At 60.0% G+C, this 18,417-nt stretch overlaps 3 protein-coding genes across 5 annotated transcripts; all 3 read right to left on the bottom strand.

The window, feature by feature from the left end:
• Nucleotides 1-339: 339 nt before the first annotated feature.
• LOC133627989 (cytochrome c oxidase assembly protein COX14 homolog) lies at nt 340-1,607 on the bottom strand. 2 transcript variants are annotated; one of them, XM_062015649.1, is made up of 2 exons: nt 1,373-1,607; nt 340-541 (listed from the first exon to the last, which is right to left on the bottom strand). In XM_062015649.1, exon 2 carries the CDS (start codon nt 531-533, stop codon nt 375-377), a length of 159 nt encoding a protein of 52 aa, XP_061871633.1. In that variant the 5' UTR covers nt 534-541; nt 1,373-1,607; the 3' UTR covers nt 340-374. The 2 variants fall into 2 exon arrangements, with proteins under 2 accessions (XP_061871633.1, XP_061871632.1); XM_062015648.1 differs by lacking the exon at nt 1,373-1,607 and adding an exon at nt 688-951.
• Nucleotides 1,608-4,244: 2,637 nt separating this feature from the next.
• On the bottom strand, nt 4,245-7,802 carry GPD1 (glycerol-3-phosphate dehydrogenase 1). Of its 2 annotated transcripts, none has more exons than XM_062015559.1 (8): nt 7,762-7,802; nt 7,423-7,600; nt 6,816-6,956; nt 6,344-6,482; nt 5,396-5,508; nt 4,953-5,186; nt 4,609-4,715; nt 4,245-4,341 (listed from the first exon to the last, which is right to left on the bottom strand). In XM_062015559.1, the coding sequence occupies exons 1-8, from the start codon at nt 7,800-7,802 to the stop codon at nt 4,245-4,247; spliced, it is 1,050 nt and encodes a 349-aa protein (XP_061871543.1). The 2 variants fall into 2 exon arrangements, with proteins under 2 accessions (XP_061871543.1, XP_061871546.1); XM_062015562.1 differs by having other exon boundaries at nt 6,816-6,887.
• Nucleotides 7,803-8,652: 850 nt separating this feature from the next.
• SMARCD1 (SWI/SNF related, matrix associated, actin dependent regulator of chromatin, subfamily d, member 1) lies at nt 8,653-15,738 on the bottom strand. Its single transcript, XM_062015654.1, is given in 15 exon segments — nt 8,653-10,291; nt 10,489-10,590; nt 10,833-10,955; nt 11,277-11,412; nt 11,956-12,053; nt 12,158-12,226; nt 12,228-12,331; nt 12,844-12,934; nt 13,254-13,336; nt 13,339-13,369; nt 13,862-13,984; nt 14,238-14,360; nt 14,450-14,492; nt 15,250-15,437; nt 15,562-15,738. Coding segments are annotated over 15 exon segments (1,539 nt in total). The 5' UTR covers nt 15,733-15,738; the 3' UTR covers nt 8,653-10,237.
• Between the last annotated feature and the right edge of the window lie 2,679 nt (nt 15,739-18,417).

Genomic DNA, 18,417 nt, shown 5'->3' with positions numbered 1-18,417 from the left:
CCCAGCACTGGCCCCAGGACTCCAGCTGAGGCCTCAGCAGGGCAGAGCAGAGGGGCAGCACAACCTCCCTGGCCCTGCTGCCCACACTTGCTGCCCCCAGGCTGCCATTGGCTCCTTGCCCACGAGGCCGCGGTGCTGCTCATGCTCAGTTTATCATCTCCCAGCTCTCACACGGATTTCACTGTTTTCACACGGATTTTATTGTGCTTTCCCCGACGGAGCTCGTGGGGGGGGCGATTCCCTCCTGCCCCGAGCCGGGAAGCGCGGGGCCGGGGTCTCTCGGGGGAGGGGCCGGGGGGGGGGGGGGGGGGGGGGGGGGGGGGGGGGGGGGGGGCTGGGGGGGGGGGGGGGGGGTCTGTCAGGGCCGGGGTGTGTCAGGCGCCAGGGCCGGCCGCGCTGTCCCGCTCCCGGCGGCGCTGCAGGATGCGGTGGGCGCGGACCCCGCACAGGTACCCGCCGTAGAGCGTCAGCAGCATCATGGAGCCGGAGAAGGCCTTGTAGCCGAAGTCAGCCAGCTGCTTGCCGGACACCATGGCTGCGCCTGGAACGCCAAGGCCGGCGGTTACACGGGGCCGGGAACGCTCCCTATAACCGTCCGCATCGCCCCCCACCGCCCCCATCGCGCCCCATCGCGTCCCATCGCCCCCCACCGGCCCGGCCCGGCCCGGCCCGGCCCGGTGCCCTCACCCTCGGCTCCCGCCGCTCGGCACTTCCGGCGCGCTCCCGTCCCCCCGCGCGGTGCACGCCGGGATATGTAGTCCGCGGAGGCGGCAGAACACGAGCGGGAGCTCGCGGCGCCCCCTGGCGGAGGCGTCGAGGCCTCGGCCGTTGTTATCGCCCCGGAGCCGCCTCAGGGCGGGCGATGGGGTCGGCTCGGAACCGGCTCTGCCCCGGCTCTCGGTCCGGCCCCCGCCACCCCCGGCCCGGCCCCCTCAGCCCCCGGCTCTGCCCCGGCTCTCGGCTCTCGGTCCGGCCCCCTGCGTCCCCGGCTCGGTCCCCTCCGCTCCTGGCCCTGCCCCCGCCACCCCCGGCTCTGCCCCGGCTCCTGGCCCTGCCCCCTCAGCCCCCGGCCCGGCCCCCGCTGCCCCCGGCCCTGCCCCGGCTCTCGGCTCTCGGTCCGGCCTCCTCCGCCCCCGGCCCTGCCCCGGCTCCCGGCCCTGCCCACTTCGCCCCCGGCTCTGCCCCCTCAGCCCCCGGCTCTGCCCCCGCCACCCCCGGCCCGGCCCCGGCTCCCGGCTCGGCCCCCTCCGTCGCCGGCCCTGCCCCCTCAGCCCCCGGCCCGGCCCCCTCAGCCCCCGGCCCTGCCCCCTCAGCCCCCGGCCCTGCCGCAGCCCCCGGCCCGGCCCCCGCTCCGCTCCGCAGCGACACGCACCGCGCCGGGCCGAGGCCGCGGCAGCCCCGGCGGGCCCGTCCTCAGCGGGAACGCAGCAAAGGCCTCGCCAGCGCCGCCGAGAGCCCGGCCTGTGCTCACGGCCCTCGAGAGGCTGGAGGAGGCCGCGCTCCTCACAAAAAGCCGTTCTCGGCACCGGGTCGCGCTCTGCTCCCCGAGCTCCCTGCGAGCGTTCGGGCAGTGCCGCCGCAGCACCGCTCTGCTGCGAGGGCTGTGTGAAGCTCTGAGGCTGGAAGAGCCCCCCCTCGCCTCCCTTATCCCTTTCCCCAGGCGGCTGCACAGCAGCAGCTCCCGAGGCTGCAGCGTCCTGCAGTGCCTGCATGTGCTGAGGCAGCAGAACATAACTCCAAATGGCAAAGGGAAGACTTTTTATAGCTCATGAGCTCCAGCATTAGCGCTGGGGTATCTAAAAGCAAGAGATTTTTTGCAGTGGCCACCCGTGGAAGAGAGCTGGGACCTTCAGCGAGGGCCGTGAGGCTCTGCAGGGACTGCCAGCGGCACCACACAGCGTCAAGGAAACGCACGTGAGGAGGAATGCACAGGGCATTCAGCTAACAGCTAAATAAACGTGCAACACACAGCTCTGGAGCCTGCTGCAGCTCCAGGCAGCTGCTTGTCAAGAATTCAGCAAGCCAAGGTGAGAGACAACGTGTGGAGGGAGGAAGGATCAGAGACTCTCTCTCCTTTATGAGCCTCGTGTCCCAGTGCTTGAGCTGGGATTTGAGACACTTGAGGGCAGAGGGAACTAGAAGTTGTGCCAGCTCTGCAGGAACACCCCAGCCTTCCTTTATCCTGCCTCCAACCTCAATAAAGCTCCCTCCTTAGGGGCAGCCGATGCTGGCTGCTCTCTGTACGGCACCTCCGCTGAATTTAAAGGTCGGAGGGTGCCCAGTGAGAAAGCATGTCTAATAAAAGGCACAGAAACAACTGCAGTGCCAGCAGATTAAATTCCCCTAGCAAGAGGCTGAGCAGAGGGCTAATGGTCCTGGAAAGGTCACTCAGTACGAGATGCATTTCAAAGAAAGGCAGGGAGAAGGCGAGTCTGGGAAAAGCAGTTGGAGGGAGATGAATAAAACCACACAGCATGGCCCAAGGAGCCAAGTCGACAGATAAGGGGGTAGATGGGGCTCAGCAGTGTCCTGGCCCAGCTCCTGCAGGCCCCAGGTAGAAGTGTGAGGATTCTGTAGCCAGTTCAGCGTTGCAATCTCAACGCTCCTGGGTCCCACGGCCAAACCTTAACGCTGGAACCACGGCTGAGAAGAAGCAAGTGGGACACTGTGTTATGTTGTGACTGAGCAGCGACCTGCAGCGGCATTCTTGCTGTTTCTGGGGCAGCACACAAGGGTGCAGAGCCAGGAGGGAAGCGACACTGCCCTCTCCTGCACTCTGAGCAAGTCCAGCAGGCACCAGCCCAAAGACAACGACGCACCAGAGCCACAAAGAGCATCTCCCCTCCCCTCTCCGAGTTTATTATCACTTTACGCGGTTATTCAGAGACCTGGAGGCACGAGGAGCCAGAATGGACAGAGCCCTGCAGCAGCTCTGCCCTGCCATCCCACACAGGGGCCAGTGAACCCCTGGACATGCCTGAGCAAACACAAGCACAGTGAGCCAGCTTCAGAGGCCCCGAGAGGCACGTGGCACCCGGCTGGACAAGGGGCAAGTTGCAAAGGCACAGCGTGAGGAACGAGACCTCTGTCCTCTCCTGTGGTGTGGGAGGTCTCCTTGTACCTTGTGTGGACCACACATCCATCGGTGCCCCTTGTGCCAGGGAGCAGTTTCCAGCACCCTCACAGAAGGGGCTGCAGGGAGAGTCAGTGTGGAACCTGCTTTCTCAGCTTACATGTAGGAGCAAAAACCAGGCCAAGGCACAGAGTGGAGCAAGCCAGGGAACAGGCAAAAAGCTGCTGTGGATCATTCATCTAAAAGCAACAGGACCCAGCTGTTCTGTCAGGGGCACTGCCAAGGGCTCCACAGCCTGCCAGCTGCTCAGAAAGACTTTGGGGCAGTTGGTCCCTGCGTTGCCAAAGCCAGCCAGAGAACAAACCAAAGCGAGGGAGAAAAGCTGTCTGGGCACAAGCAGTGGCCATGGAACAAGCCAAGCTGTGACAAGGGAGTTCCCTGAGTGCAGGGCCCAGGTTTGACTGTGAGAGCAAAAGCCAAATCTAACTGAGCAAGGTCTGAAGTCTCCCCTGACGTGTGAGGCATTGGCTGTTCTGCTTGGCAGGAGCTGCTGGTGGCAGCTGGGGAGACAGCACACGGCCCAGAGGCAAGGAAGGCAATTTGCTGGTGCTGGTGCTTCTTAGAAAGAAAAGGGATTCTCAGCCCCTTCGAAAGTCCTGAGGAGCTTCACTCATCCTGGCAGGGAACCAACCACGCCACCTCCATGAGACAGCCAAGGCAGAAGCAACAGCAGCGAGGCAGGGAAGGGCTGGTGACATGCAAAGTGTCCCCACAGGGCTCACAGCAAAGCCTGCCCTCCTGGGCAGTGCCTCCTGCACAGCACCTAATGATCAAAACCACCCCTCGGGGTCTCTCCAGGAACTCAGTCCATCAGGGCAAGAGACAATGAAAGGAGGAAGAGGCTCAGCCGGCTCAGGGCTGACCCCGGGCAGCAGCAGCAGCTAAACAATGCCTTCAAAGAGAGAGGGAGGTCAGCAGGTACCTCTGTGCAGATGCCAGGCTCAGGCTGGCACAGTCCAGTGCTGAGAAAAGGAACCTCTGCCCTTCCTGCACTCTGCAGAGGCTCCCAGGAAGCCTGGGCTCCTCGTGAAGCTGCAGCAGCAGGAGGCCGGTGCGGGCAGCAGCCCTCGGCTCGCCTGGCAGGGCCGCTGGGTTTGCAGCCTGAGCCCGTTCACATGTGCTCAGGGTGGTTCTGGAGACACTTGATGACGTCAGTGACAGGTTTGCCCTCGTAGCAGATCCGATACACAGCTGTGAAGAGGGGGAACCTGGGGGCAAACGAGCAAAGAAGTCAGCCCTGGCCCTCTCACCACAGCTGGCAAAGTCGGGGCGCCTCAGCTTCGGTCGGGAGCCCTGGGCGGGAGCCACTGGCAGCCTGGTGTGGTGCCTCAGCCAACAGCCCCTTCCTGCTTGCCTTGGGCAGTGCAGAGATGCACCTCAACAGGCAAGACACTAAGGGTGGGTTTCCCCTCCTGTAGCTGCAGGAAAGGTCCCAGCCTCACCCCCAACGAGCAAAGAGAGACGACAGCACTCACTTGTCCACTATGTTCTTGCTCTTCAGGATGCGATGCAGCTCAGCAGACGTCTGGGGACCCTGCAGCTTCTGCCCATTCAACATCTCCTTCTCCAGCTGCTCAATAGACTGAAACAACCCAACAGTGATGGAGCTGGACCCTGTGACCCCAACTGCTGCCCCCCATTCCTTCCCTGGAGCCGCGATGCAGCACTGGCTGAGCGACGGCAGGACACCGTGGTGCTGAGGGGGATTCACCTTCCTGCCTGCTCAGCAGCTCGATGCAAGTCTCTGTTGCCTGCTGCCCCCCTCTGCTCACCTTCCCAGGCTGATGCAGGTGTCCATGTTGCCTGCTGCCCCTCTTACCTTCCCAGTCCTGGCAAAAGCCTCGGCCACCTTGCGGTTACGGCCACCGTAGCAGGTCGTGATGAGATCAGCAACACCGCAGCTCTCCAGGAAGGTGGAGGAGGCAACAGGGCCCTTACAGAAGATTTTGGCGAAGGCAATCATCTCCATCAGTCCCAGACGGATCACAGCAGCCTTTGTGTTGTCTCCATAGCTGAGCCCATCACAGAAACCAGCTCCTACAGCCACAACGTTCTGGAAAACAGCAGCAGCGTGGAGGGACCCGTTCCCAGCAGCACAGCTTTCCCTGAGTGATCCCAAAGCCTGGCCATTGACCCAAAGGTCTTGGTGAGCCCCAGCACCACGTCCAGTGGGGTTCACTCAGCCATCAGCCACCTCCCCAGAGCTCCCTGGAGAACTTGAGCCAGCCAAGACCTGCCAAGCCTGTGGAGCAGCTCACGCACCTTGAGAGCCCCACAGATCTCCACGGTGTCAGCGTCCTGCACCACCGTCACCCTGAAGTTGGGTGTCTGCATCAGCTCCTTCAGAGTCTGCCCATGCTGTGCATTCTTGCAGCCTGACAAGGGGAAGGCAGAGGAGGAAGATGACCTAAAGGCAGGACAGTGCTGCTCTCCTGCCTGATGCTGTGCTCCTGCAGCACAACCCTTGCAGCCAGCGAAGAGAGAGGAACCTATTGCCCAATCCATGGACATCTGCAGGTTCACAAAGTGCCAAGCACACATTGCCTGGCAAGTTCAGCCCTGGAATTCCCAGGGCACGGGGACAATCCCCACTGCTGTGTCAAGCCAGACAGAAATGACAAGCCCAGCAGACTGAAGGTGTCTTCCAAGGTTGCAAACTTTGGGTCTGGGGACTGTATTCTAACTGTTGCTGCATGGGAGCCTTTCTGTGGGCTCTTGTTTGTGCCTCTGCAGTCTCCAGCCTCCTGCACAGCCTGTTTGCTTTTGTTTAAAAACACAAGACACTTTGAATCCTGAAACCTCCAACCTAGCAAAGGGCTCTGTTGGTTTTGGCTGCTGCGTGTGATTCGCAAACAGTGTGGAGGATGCAAGGAACAGGCCCCACGTGAACTTCCAAGCAGCCCCAGCTGGAAATAACATGAGACCCAGGTGAGCAACCCGTGAAGCCCCAGGAAAGGAAGGAAGGAGCTCTGTATTTCTAAAGGGCCTCTAGTGCTCACCCCCTTTCACTTGTGCCAGACAAACTGGCAGGAACTTTTAGACGCACAACTAATGAATGGAGCGAGCAATCCCACTGTGAACCCTGTGAATGAGCCTCACTGCCTCCCCAGGACAAAACCAGGGCCAGCTCACCCCAGGCAGCAGCCTGAGGTGCCCTGTGCTCACCCCTTTGCCTCGTCCTGCCCCTCAGGAGGGGTGTTGGCTCCTTACCGATGGTCGTTTCGCAGAACTTCTCTTCTGCCACTTCATTTGCAATGTTGGCCCCCATCAGGACGCTCATCTCTATGCCCAGTTTCTCATGGATTATGTCTGAGATCAGCCTCAGCCCCTCTGGTCCTTCATCCACCCCCTGGGAGACGACCAGGGACAGGGATGAGCGTCTGTCCCCCCTGCAGACTTGGCCCCACTCGCCCCAGTCCACTCGTTCTCTGGGCCACGATGCTCCAACTCATCCCCACAGCCCCGAGCAGCACCCTCAGCTCCCAGCACCTGAGATCCCCCACGTGCCCTCACTTCCAAACGCCCAGAAGCCTCTGCCCCACTTCCCACTCTCCCCTCACAACCTCAGAGCCCAGTTTCTGCTCCCAAACCCCAGGATTCCCTTTACAGCCTCCCCTCTCCCCGAGCTGGGCTGCCTCCAGCTGAGCCCCCTTAGCCCAGGCACGTCTCCTCCTGCTCACACCTTGATGAGTGACACCCCAATGGCATCTTTCTTCACGTGGCCCTTGAGCTGGTCACAGACTTTGCCGATAAACTGATGGGGCACCACGAACAGGAGGATGTCAGCCCCAGCACAGGCTTTCAGCAGGTCTGGCTCTGCTACCTGAGGAGCAGGAGTGTCATCAGGGACTTGTGCCTGTAGTTGTGCAGTGAGTGCGTCCTGAATCCAGGACAAGGGGAGCAAGGGTTTGAGAACAACTGCTGGGAGCTTCTCTGTAAGGGAAGGAAGGGCACAAAGCTGCTGCCCTGAGGTGCCCTTGCAGGGCACAGAGGGGCTGGAAAGCTGCTCCACTAGCCAGGGTGACTCTGGGGACCCAGGGCAGCGGGTCCCTGCACCAGCGTGTCCCCTGGCACCAGCTCGGAGGCGGCCACATGGCCTCAAGCCCAGGCTGGGGCTGCCAGGGCAGAGGTGGGCAGCGAGAGCAGCCGGAGCTGCAGCCGGTCCGAGCGCAGCCCAAGGTCACCGGGAGCGTGCAGCCACGTCCCCGCAGCCCGGGGCATCGCTGCTCCGCGGCCCCGGCAGAGCGGCCCCGGCTGTCGGCAGAGCGGCTGCCACCGGCCACACTCACCACGTTGGGAGGCAGTTTGTGGCCCGGCAGGTACTTGACGTTCTCGTGCTCCGTGTTGATGATGTCGGTGAGCCGGCGGCCGCCCACGTCCTCCTGCAGCACCCACATGTGCACCCGCTGCTCGAACGCGCCCAGCCGCGCCGCGTTGGCGCCGGCGATCTTGGCGATGGCCGAGCCCCTGCGCGAGCAGAGCCGGAGGCACCGGGGAGCCCCGGTGCAAACACGGGTCACCGCGGTCCCGGGGACAACGGCACCGGGGGGCAGCGGGGGGCAGCGGGGGGGACGCGGCCCCGCCGTGCGCGCAGCCGCCACCGCGCCGCCCGGCCGCCGGGCGCTCACCAGTTGCCAGAGCCCACGACGCAGACTTTCTTGCCACCCATGGCGCTGGGAAGCGGGGCGCTGCGCGGCCCCGAGCCCGCGGCTGCTATTTCAAGGCCGCCTGCAGCAGGGGCGGCCCCGGCCCGCCCCCGGCCCCGCCTCGCCCCGGGGGGAACCGGGCACCCGCAGCCCGGGGCTCGGGGCGGCCGCGCTGCTGCTGCAGGCTGCTCCCCTCCAGCAAAGGCGGAATAGCTGCGAGCCCCGGTCTCGGCAGGGCTGAGGCCGTCGGGCATCTCTTTTATTCCCCCACCGTTTCAAGGGAGGAGCGGGAACCGTGTGGGTGCAGCACCAGGGCACAACCTCCCAGCCCTCAGCAGCAGCGCTGCCCGACCTCAGGCCACCAGCCCTTTGCTCTGTGCAGGCACAAAGAGCCCAGAGCATTACCCTCCTGCTGTCATCAACGAGGCTGGGAGGAGAAAGGCAGGGCGCTTTTGCAGAGCTGCAAACACTTGTATCACAGTTTAATACAGTTCCCTCAGAATGGTGTCTGAGTCCCGCGGGGCCTGGACCCTGCCCCTGGGATCCTGCCCCGCAGCAGCGTGTGGAAACGGGGCTGTCCAGGCTCTGGCAGCACCTTTAACACTTGGAGTGCCGGCTTTGGTCAAGTTACTTTGCTTGTTTAGCTCAGAAGCACTTTGCAAACGGCTCATCAGACTCTCCCAGCCCAGAGGAGACAAATCATAAAGACAAAGCACGAGGAATCTCTCCCCTCTCTTAACCCAGTTGGGATTTGTTTGTAAAAACAACGTGGGAGATAATCCTGTCCCTTCCCAGGCAAGTAAACGGAGTGTCAAGCAGCAGCAGCTGCTAGAGGCAGGGTGTTGTCAGCACAGGAGGAACAGCTTCCTTCACAGGAGGCTTTTATTAAAACTGGGTGACAGCTACAGGGATACAGTACAAAAACACGTTTGGTCCATGGAAAAAACTGGAATATTCAGTTAAGAAAAGCAGTTATTCTGCAACAGCTCTGCTTGCCTATGCAGTACTCAGCATCCTTCATGTGTGATTACCCTGAGGAGTCAGGGGGCTGCTTCATCAGCACCAAGACCTTCACCCCAGTACCACAGAGGAGCCGCTTCATAAGGGGAAAAGGGGAAGGCGAGAGTCTATTACTCACAGACATGTAGTTACACAGACACAAGGAAAAGGGGCCACCCAGGCTCCCAAATTCAGAGCAACCTTCCCAGCACGAGGTGGGTTTGTCAGTAACGACCTTGCAGCTGTTCCAAGAGAAAATGACAACCCTCAAGTCCGTTTGTGTCCCAGACCCGAGGGGAAACGCCGAGATCCGGGCCCGGAGAAGCTGCTCTCTGACACCTGACCACTAGTTCATCAGCAATTCATCCCATGAGGAGGCATCTGGGCTGCTGCTCCCCACAGCACACATCTACTTGTGTATTCCTGAACCATGCTGGGCCTCGTGGCGGCCCCAGAACCTAAAACTTGACTAAAAGCCACAGGAGCTCCAGCATGGAAACAGCCACTAACTCAGGAGCTCCACCCGGCCCCACGTCTGCGCTGCTCCATCCACACACAGGAGCCTCCAGTCCCCAAGTGACACACAACAACTGTCCCCAAGGAATGAGCCCACAACCCTGTGCCCCTCCCCATCCCACCAGGCAGCTGCTGCATCCCCTCTCCCTGCTCCAGGGAGAACAAGCAGCCCGATGGGGTTGCTGGGACCACAGGTGCAGCTCTGTTGAAGCACAGACAAGTTTCAGCACTCCGATGCTTCCACATCCCTGCAGGAAGCCGAGGCCTCACCTCCCCTCCGACCCCAACCCAGCACAGTCAAAGAGCACGAAGGGCAGGGGAGAAGGGACAAGGGAAGAAGCAATTCTCTAAACAGTCCAGTAACTTCCTCGAGGAGGGGGAGTGACTTGTGAGGCAGCCCAGTGCAGCAGCACCCTCCGAGCCAGGGGGTCAGGGCAGGGAGGTACGTCAGCTCACGGCATCCCGCCTGCACCTCTGGCACCTCGCTAGCAAACGAGGCAGGGAAGAGATCAGCCCCACAGCTCCACCCTTGGAGTAGATCCAGGCTTGCCAGACGCAGGTCTCACGTGTGCCAAGCGAGGTGCTGGTCAGGGAACAACGGGCTGCGGTTTCTGCGCTTGAGAAAGGCTCCAGGTCAGCAGTTGCAGCAGCTACCGGGGACACTACGGGCAGTGAGGAGTCAAGGGGAGGCTCTCGGAAGCCTTGGGACTGACAAGGCAACAGTCAGGAGGAAAATCAGGTAGAAATGTGTGCTTGTTGGAGCCTGTCTGCTTGCCACAGCCCAGGAGACCCCAGGTGTCCTGGAGCTGCCCCAACGCTGGGGTGAGTAATGATGTGGGGCTCGCTGCCGGAGCGGGATTCAACGTGAGCTTCAGCAGCGTGCTCTGCAGCTCCATCTCCACAAGTAGCTGTGCTGCTTCTGGCTGGGCAGGAGCAGAGCAGCCTAGGTGTTACGGATGCCCAGGGCCTGCTCCAGCTCCTGTCGCCGCTGCTGCACCTGCAAGACACGGCAGAGTTGCAGCATTAACGTCCTCTGGCGGCCAGCTGGGAAAGGGTGCACTCAAACAGGGCCCAAGAGGCACCAGCAGCATCTACAAGCAAAGCTTGGCACTGTGACTCCAACCCCATCAGCAAGGAGTGACAGGGACTGGGAGCACTGGGCAGGGAGAGGGAGCCCTGCTGGGGGATGCTCACCTTGGAGTAGAAGTATCTGCACACAGCTTCCTGAGCCCAGGGCTGGAAGTAGAACTCGGCTCTACGCTCCTCTTCAGGATTCCCAACAACATCAGTCATTGTCTGGAGAGCACAAAGGACAAAACAGTTCAGGGAGTGCAAATGCTCTGGCTGTGCTGAGCAAACCCACCCCCTCCTCCCCTTTCCTCAAAGACATTTCAGTGCAGTCAGGTCAAGTTCTTACACTTGACTCCAATTCTGGTCTCGCTTTCTGAGCAGGAAATTGCCTCTCTCTCTGTGGGAGCTGGTTATAATGAGGGAAGCATGTGACTGGATCCACCCTCCACACAAGACAAAGCTTTTACCTTTAAATCCCTGCACTGGGACTGTAGCCAGTCGTTGATGAAGCCCTGAGGATCTCGGGCAAAGCTCAGCATGAACTCCCGCTGGGTCTTCAGCTGGTTAATTGTCTCTATTGTTTCATGAATCTGAGGGAGATAAAGCACAGCAACCAAACTGCTGAACAGGGCAAAAAGTCAGACAGAAACACCAAGAGACCCAGCACATGAAAGCAAATCCTTGTATTCCCCTGGCTGACTTACAGGATCTTTCAGTTCCCAGTTTCCATTCTTCCCACTGACCATTTGCTTCCAGGGCAAAGCCACTTGATGCCAGCACTGCTTACCCCACTGCAGCTTCCAGCTGCACAGCAGAGCAAAGCTCAACTCCTGTCCTGCTCAGGGCTCACCTGATGCAGACACATTCCCACCCAGCAGTGAGGAGGGCAGGCCTGAAGCAGCTCTTCCTACCTTGTTATCCAGAGCAGCAATTTCCTGTTGACTGGCTGTGGACAGCAGAAAGGAATTCATCTGAGTTTTCAAGGTATCGTCCACCTCCACATCAATGTCGTAGCAAGCTGTTTTCTTCTGGTCATTTGGGTCAACACTAGAGGCATCCACAAAGAAGAAGCCAAAAGTAAGTGAGCAGCTCGAGAAAGGAGCAGAACTGCAGCTCCTCTAGGATGACACAGCCTAGGGACTGCAGGCAAGGAGCAGCCACACCAGTGCTGGCTTCAGCAGCAAAGCTCCACTGATGGCTTTGCAGCACAAGGACCAAATGATTGCTCCAAACAGGTTCCTATTGGCAAAAGGTGTGATGGAAAGGCCAGCAGGAGCCTGGGAGTGCCTTGGGGAAAAGAGGGGTGTGGTAAAGCAAATCAGAGATGCTCAAGGGCTGGAAGGGAGCTGGGGAGCTCATCCAGTGCAACCCCCCCTGCCAGAGCAGCAGCACCCAGAGCAGGGCACACAGGGACTCATCCAGCTGGGGTTGGGATGTCTCCAGAGCAGGAGACTGTTGTCATGCAAAGAAACACAGACAGGCACTATGGGACCTGCTGCTGAGTCAGAACATGCTACAACACCCTCCTGTGCCAGCTGCACCCACCCCTTCCACTGTCCTCCCTAGAAGCACAGGGTGGCCCAGCCTGACCTGATGACGTGGTTGATGATGATGGGCTCCGGGGGCATGAGCAGCGCGTGGAGCCTCTGCGGGATCTCCGAGAACTTCATCCGCTGCGACTCGAATATCTGGGGCACAAAGACAGGGCTGAGGAGAGGAAGAGGAGCTCGGTGCTGGCAGCCACAGGCTGCTGCCACAGCCCTGCTGTCCCCAGCCCCAGCCCTGCTGTTACCTGCTGCAGGTACTTGTCACAGATCACGTACTCCCGCTCGTGGGGGTCCTGCAGCTTGTGGGTCTTGATGGTACTGCCACAGGGCCTGGATGATGACAGGGCGGGTCTGAGTGTGGATCCCCAGGAGACGAGCCAAGCGGGGATCCAGCTTGAACTGGGGAGGCTGAAACACAAAGCAGGGAAAAGTGAGATGGGCACAGGGAAGGGTCTGTGTCCAGCACACTGACTGACTCATCCAATCACAGCATGGTGGGGTGGGAGGGAGCTGCAGAGCTCATCCAGCCCAACCCCCTGCAGAAGCAGCTCCCACCTAGGTCAGGTCACACAGGGATGTGTCCAGGGGGGTGCTGAAGAGCTCCAAGGAAGGAGCCTCCACACCCTCCCTGGGCAGCCTGGGCCAGGGCTCCCTCAGCTCACACTGAAATGCTTCTTCCTTGTGTTTCAATGCAACTGGTTGTGTTCCAGCTCCATCCCATCAGCCCTTGTCCTGGTCCAACAGCAGAAAGCGCTGCCCCAACCTCCTGCCACCCACCACTGACACACTTGGAGCTATTCATGAGCTCCCCCTGAGCTCAGTCTCCTCTGCTCCAGGCTGAACAGCCCCAGGTCCCACAGCCTTTCCTCAGCAGAAGATGCTCCAGTGCCTTCAGCATCTTGGTGACTCCAGACACCTCACCTGGTAATCAGCATCAGGAGGACGGTACAGCGCACGTTCACATCTCCTGGCCTCTTCACCTGGAAGCCATCTGTCTCCTGAGTTGTAGCAGTCCTGTGCCACTGGAACAGGAGAGGGCATTTAGGAGCACATCTATGCTGGGTTCCCTTTGTCTCCTGCTGCTTGGCACCCAACAAGCTCGTCAGTAACTCCCACCCAGTTCATCTTATTCCCACCTACAGCTAGAAACAAGAGTTAATACATTTGTTCAGAACCCCAGCAAGTCAGAGGAAAAGCTAAGGTAAGAATTGAAGAGCTCCTGGCTCCCAGCCTCTTGCTCAAGCCTTCAAGTATCCCCAGCTCTCAATTACAAGTGATACACAAACCCTGTCTGCTGACACCAGCCCCTTTTCAGAGGTAACGCAGCAAAGAGAAGCTCACCTCTACTAGGTGATTGTCAGGGCCATACAGGTCTTTATCAAGTTCAATGACCAGAGACTTAAAGAAGGATGAGAACTTTCTTTCTGCTTGGTGGCATCGTATTTGGACAAAGCAGACTGCAAGCAACACAGGAAGGAAAAGTGTTAGGGCAGCAAGTCTCAGCACTCAAGCACAGGCACCGTGCACGACAGCGTTCCCTTGAACTCTCAACACCTGAATTCCCCAACATGGGCTTGAAAATCGAGTCTCAAGTCAGAGAGAAGTGAAAGGCTGAGCTAAAGATGAGCTTGGAGGAATTCAATCACTCAGCAGCTACACAGAATGGGAGTGCCCTGGTTCTCAGAGCCCCGTTGATCTGCTCTCACCATCAGCTCTTATAGCTCTAAGAACTTTGGATAACCCGTGTCCTGCCATGGGGAAGGAAACCCTCCAAGGTGAGCTCTTGGTCTCAGCACCATCAGACTCCTTGGAAAACAGAGATGAAGGAGGGTATCAAACCCCTGGCTACGCTCTCAGACACTTAAAACCACCTTCCCCTGGTTCCCCTGGTTTCACTGACAATCCCAGGCCTGTGAAGTCACCTCTGTGGTCGAGCATTTCACACTCACATCTTCCAGCAGCCGCCCTTCCACCCGCAGCTCCCAGGAGGCCACGGTTCCCTCACCATCCTCCGCGTCTGACTTGGCTGGGTTGAAGGTGTTGGAGATGAAAATGCGCAGCTTTCGCTTTTGCTACGAGAGAAAAGGAGCCCAGCAGCTCTGTGTTAACCCTGAAATGAGCCACTGGCCATCTCACTTGGGCTCTGCTAAACCTCAGCTTCATGGTTTGACTGCCTTATTCCCCCTCCCAGCAGGGAAAGGGGTATTTCTGGTTCCACTCCTCAGTCCCCTGACCCCCCCTTGCTCACAGGGACACGACTCTCTGTGCTCTCCCGCTGTCTCAGCTCAAATAAAAGCTCCCAGACCTTGCTTAGCCCTCCCCTACCTTAATGGGTCTCTTCAGAGCTTCCTGGATGTCCAAACGCTTCCTCATGATGGTCTGGTCCAGTTTCCTTTCGAAGGCCAGCAGGTCCATGTAGGCCTGAGACTCGGGCACCAGCTCACGGATCTGCAGCCAAAAGGAGAATGCAAATGGCTGTCAGCTCCTCCACACTCATCTTCCCAGCAGCACAGGCTGCCTCTGCTCCTGCCACTCACCCTCTGAGGTAGAATTTTGTCAGCCATCTTCTTCTTTTTAGCACTGTTACAAGAAGAAGAGGAACACACAAGGCATTAAAACAGCAGCTGCTCCCAGGGAGGAGCGAGACGATGGCTCGGTGTCTGTTGTGGTGCTGCAGCAGCCTGGCTGCCAGTCTGCAGGCCCAGGCCCTCGTTTCACAGGCATTTATCCTCGGTGCTGTCAGGCTCCTTCACTTCCCACAGCCCCAGCTGACAGAGCCCTGCAGCAGTGTGGCTGCCTCAACGTTCCACAGCCCCTACGAGAGCTCAGAGCCAGCGTTGCTGACATCACACAGCAGCCACAGCAGCTCCCCAGCCCCAACCAGCCTCTTCTAGGAGAGGACACTCGAAATCGAGGGCTAAACCACCAGTGTCAGGCAGACACGGCATCATGCAGCCAAAAACACAACCTGAACTTGCCCTTGTCAAGCTGCTGGACCCTTAATTGCTCTTGTCAAGCTGCTGACCCGTTCACTGCTCTCCTCAGCTCCCAATCGTTACTCTCCCATCCCCTGAAGCGCCTCCTCATCCAGAGGGGCTGCACCAGAAAGCTGAGGGGCCCTTTCAGCCACCCCCCAAGCACAGCACCAAGCCAGAGCGCCCTGACACAGCCCCACAGGCGACCTTTGTGCTGCTCCAGGCCTGACGCAGTCCCTGCTTCAGCGAGGGCTCCCCGTTCCCTCACCCATTCCGGGGCTCTCCCCGCTGTGCCCCCACACCCGGCCGACGCCCTGAGCCGTCTCAGCGCCCGAGATGCCCCGGGGTTACCGTCCCCTTACTTGTGGTTGCGGTTGGGCACGGCCTGAGGCTGCACCTGCTGGAGCTGCTGAGGCGCCGGCCTCTTGCGGGCCTGGTCCAGGCCGGCCTGCGCCATGCCGGGCCGCACCGCCGGGCTCCCGCCGTACCCGGGCGGCCCCATGGACGGGCCCTGAGGCGTCATCCGGTTGCCCGGTAACATCCCGGGCCGCTGCGGAGAAGGGAAAGGGAGGCGGGGAGGAAAAGATGAGCCGCGAGAGCTCGTCCCGGGAGGGGCCGCGGCCGAGCCCGTCCCCGCCGCCTCCCGCCCCGCCCCCCCCCTTTCCCCGCCTCACCGGGTAGGCGGCTCCCGGCAGCGGTGAACGGTACAAGCCTTGTCCAGGAGCCGGACCCATGCGTACCGGCCCTCCCGGTGTACCCGGTCCTAAAGCAGCGGCCCCGGCAGCGGTTCCCCCGCCGCCGCCGGAGCTGGGAGTCACGGACTGGAATCCCGCCCGCGCCGCCATCTTGTCCCCCCTCACAAAGGGGCGCGAGCGCGCCGGAACCGGACGCGCCCGACCATAGAGAGGGAGAGAGAGAGGGGAGGGGGGAGCGCGCCCCAGCGCCGCGGCCGACGGCGCCCTCTGGTGGCGGGAGGACCGCGCTGGGGGTGTGGGGGGGGCGGTGCGGGGTGGGGGCTGCGGGGGGTCGTGGGGGGGAAACGCGCAGGACGGGGAGGTTGGTGCGGGGCAGCGGAGAGGCAGCGGGGCGGGATGAGAGCGGATTTGTGTCCCCTCGGATCAACCGAAGGATGCCAAGGGCTGGGAGGGAGCTGCAGAGCTCGTGCAGTGCAACCCCCTGCAGCAGCAGCTCCCACCTAGGTCAGGGCACACAGAAACTCATCCAGGGGGGTGCTGAAGAGCTCCAAGGAAGGAGCCTCCACACCCTCCCTGGGCAGCCTGGGCCAGGGCTCCCTCAGCTCACACTGAAATGCTTCTTCCTTGTGTTTCAATGCAACTGGTTGTGTTCCAGCTTCGTGTCTTTGCTGCTTCATATCCCAGAATATTAAGGGTCCAAAGCTCAGCCAGTGCAACCCCCCTGCCAGAGCAGCAGCACCCAGAGCAGGGCACACAGGGACTCATCCATCTGGGGTTGGGATGTCTCCAGAGCAGGAGGCTCCACAGCCCATCTGGGCAGCCCCTGCCAGTGCTCCCTCAGCTCAGCAGGGAACAGATTCTGCCTTGTGTGTCTCTGGAACCTCTGATGTTGCAGCTTGTGCCCGTTGCCCCTTGTCCCATCATTGGCCATCCCTGAGCACAGCCTGGCTCCAGCCTCCTGCCACTTGTGAACATGACTGAGCTCAGCCCTCAGGCTCCTCTTCTCCAAGCTGCAGAGCCCCAGCTCCCTCAGCCTTTCATAAGGGATCCTTGAGCCAGCAGCCATCGAGCTCCCTTCAGGCATGTGCAAGGACTGATCTGCCTACCTCAGCTGCAATCACACTGATTTAACCTGGCTGGTTTCTGCTGCAGCCATCAGAGTTGCTGCACAGGAGCTGTTGCAGTCAGAGCTGCCCTGGAGCTGAGGAGGGTTGGGGTGTCAGTCCCATACTGGCCACACCAGTCCCACACTGGCCAGGCTGTAGTAAAGCAGTCACTGGTATAAACACAGTGCCTGTTGCAGTAGATGTTTGTCCTGGAGCCTCCCTTGCCCTGGGAAGTGTTTGCAGCACAGTGGCTTTGCCCACCCTGGGAATGGAGGACTCCAACATGCAGAGGCTGCAGTTGCACCTTGCACCAGCACTGCTGTCCTTAACATCTTAAGACACAAGCTTATGGTGGCATAACTGGGCATGAATAGAGTCAGTTTGTTGAGGTTTAGGATGAGCACCCAGGAAAAGGATTCCTCTCTCCCTTGACACCCACCCAGGTTGCTATGGAAAGCACACAGCTAGAACTGAAGGCCACTTTCTGCAAGTGTTAGCATGCAGTTCCCTGTTCCCCAGAGCACTTACCTCTGTGGCTGCTCAGAGAGAAAAGCAACACAGCCCCCAGGCAGCACAAACCTGGGAACCAAAGCCAAGCCAGCAATCACACCACAAGGATTAATTAAGCAATTAATGATGATCAGGGGTCATTTAGAGGGGAGGGGGGCTGTCCTGTGCAGAGGACTGAGCAGAGCAGTGGGGATGTGTTGGCACCTCTTCTGCCAGATGCAGCATTTCCCATCCTCAGTGGGAAACCTGGAGCTTTGAGCTCCACCATTAAGCAGCGTCTCAGCATCCCTGTGTCCATGCAGTTAATTTAATGCCACCTCACACGGGCTCAGAGCCCAGCAGCCTGATGAAATATTCATGGGGAGGAAGGAGAAGCAGTGGAACTTATCTGCTCCTTATTGTTCTGATGCAACTCTCACCGAGACTCAGAGCCCTTTGGGCAGGCTTGGGAAGCTGCCTGGCTCCTGGGGAGGGACACACACGGGCTGAGGGTGGGAGTGGGGGAAAGCAAAGGCTAACCTGAGTAATGGAGAGAGGGAAGAGGGGCTCAGAGAGCAGCTCAGCTTGGCACAGTGAGAGATGCTATGAGCTGAGCTGGGAGTGACCCCAGCCCTCTGTCCCCCTGGGTTGTTCTGGGACCCCTCTGTGCCCTGATCCTGGTTGTGTGAGAAGCACAAGGGGAAAATAACCCATTTCCTTGGCTCAGTGTCTCCTTACACTTGTCCTTCCTCCTTCCCTCTGCCCCCTGGGTTTGCTTGGTTTGCTCCTCCCAGTGGAAATGGGTTTTGAAACGCTGCCCCTGTGCACCTTGATTCCACTGCACCTCCTGGCACAAAGCAGCTCCTTGGAAACCTTCTTCCAGCCTGGCTCTGGCTCCAGGCAGCCAAGCAGCAGCCAGGATTGGGTAATTATATCTCAGTGCCTGTTTCTGCTGGTGGCTTGAGCAATGAGCAAGTGGTAACTGGGGATTATTGCTGGGGAGGAGAAGAGGTGATGCTATCTCTGCCGTGCCCGTGTGCGTGTTGCATGATTAATCCTTGCTCTGGAGGCTTTCAGCAGCCACACAACCTGCAAGGTAAATGCAGCAGCGTGCAAGCAGGTGCTTCCCAGTGCCTCAGGCCTAGGGGAGCCCCAGCCAATCCTCATGTGGGTCCTCAGAGGCTCTTCCCATGGGATGGAATTAACTCCTGGCTGGTGCACAGAGCGTGAGTCTCGCTGC

This window comes from Colius striatus, chromosome 26 (assembly GCF_028858725.1).
Source record: "Colius striatus isolate bColStr4 chromosome 26, bColStr4.1.hap1, whole genome shotgun sequence".
Lineage (NCBI taxonomy): Eukaryota > Metazoa > Chordata > Aves > Coliiformes > Coliidae > Colius > Colius striatus.
Note: the sequence above shows the minus strand (reverse complement) of the source record. Positions and strands in the feature narration are given on the sequence as shown.

What these genes read in the sequence shown, in the direction of transcription:
- LOC133627989 (XM_062015649.1), bottom strand. Translation starts at nt 533, where the DNA reads ATGGTGTCCGGCAAGCAGCTGGCTGACTTCGGCTACAAGGCCTTCTCC.
- GPD1 (XM_062015559.1), bottom strand. Translation starts at nt 7,802, where the DNA reads ATGGGTGGCAAGAAAGTCTGCGTCGTGGGCTCTGGCAACTG. An exon ending in ACAAACTGCCTCCCAACGTG is followed by an intron (nt 6,957 to 7,422) that starts GTGAGTGTGGCC and finishes CCTGCTCCTCAG; the next exon opens with GTAGCAGAGCCAGACCTGCT. An exon ending in AGCAAGAACATAGTGGACAA is followed by an intron (nt 4,342 to 4,608) that starts GTGAGTGCTGTC and finishes GTTTGCCCCCAG; the next exon opens with GTTCCCCCTCTTCACAGCTG.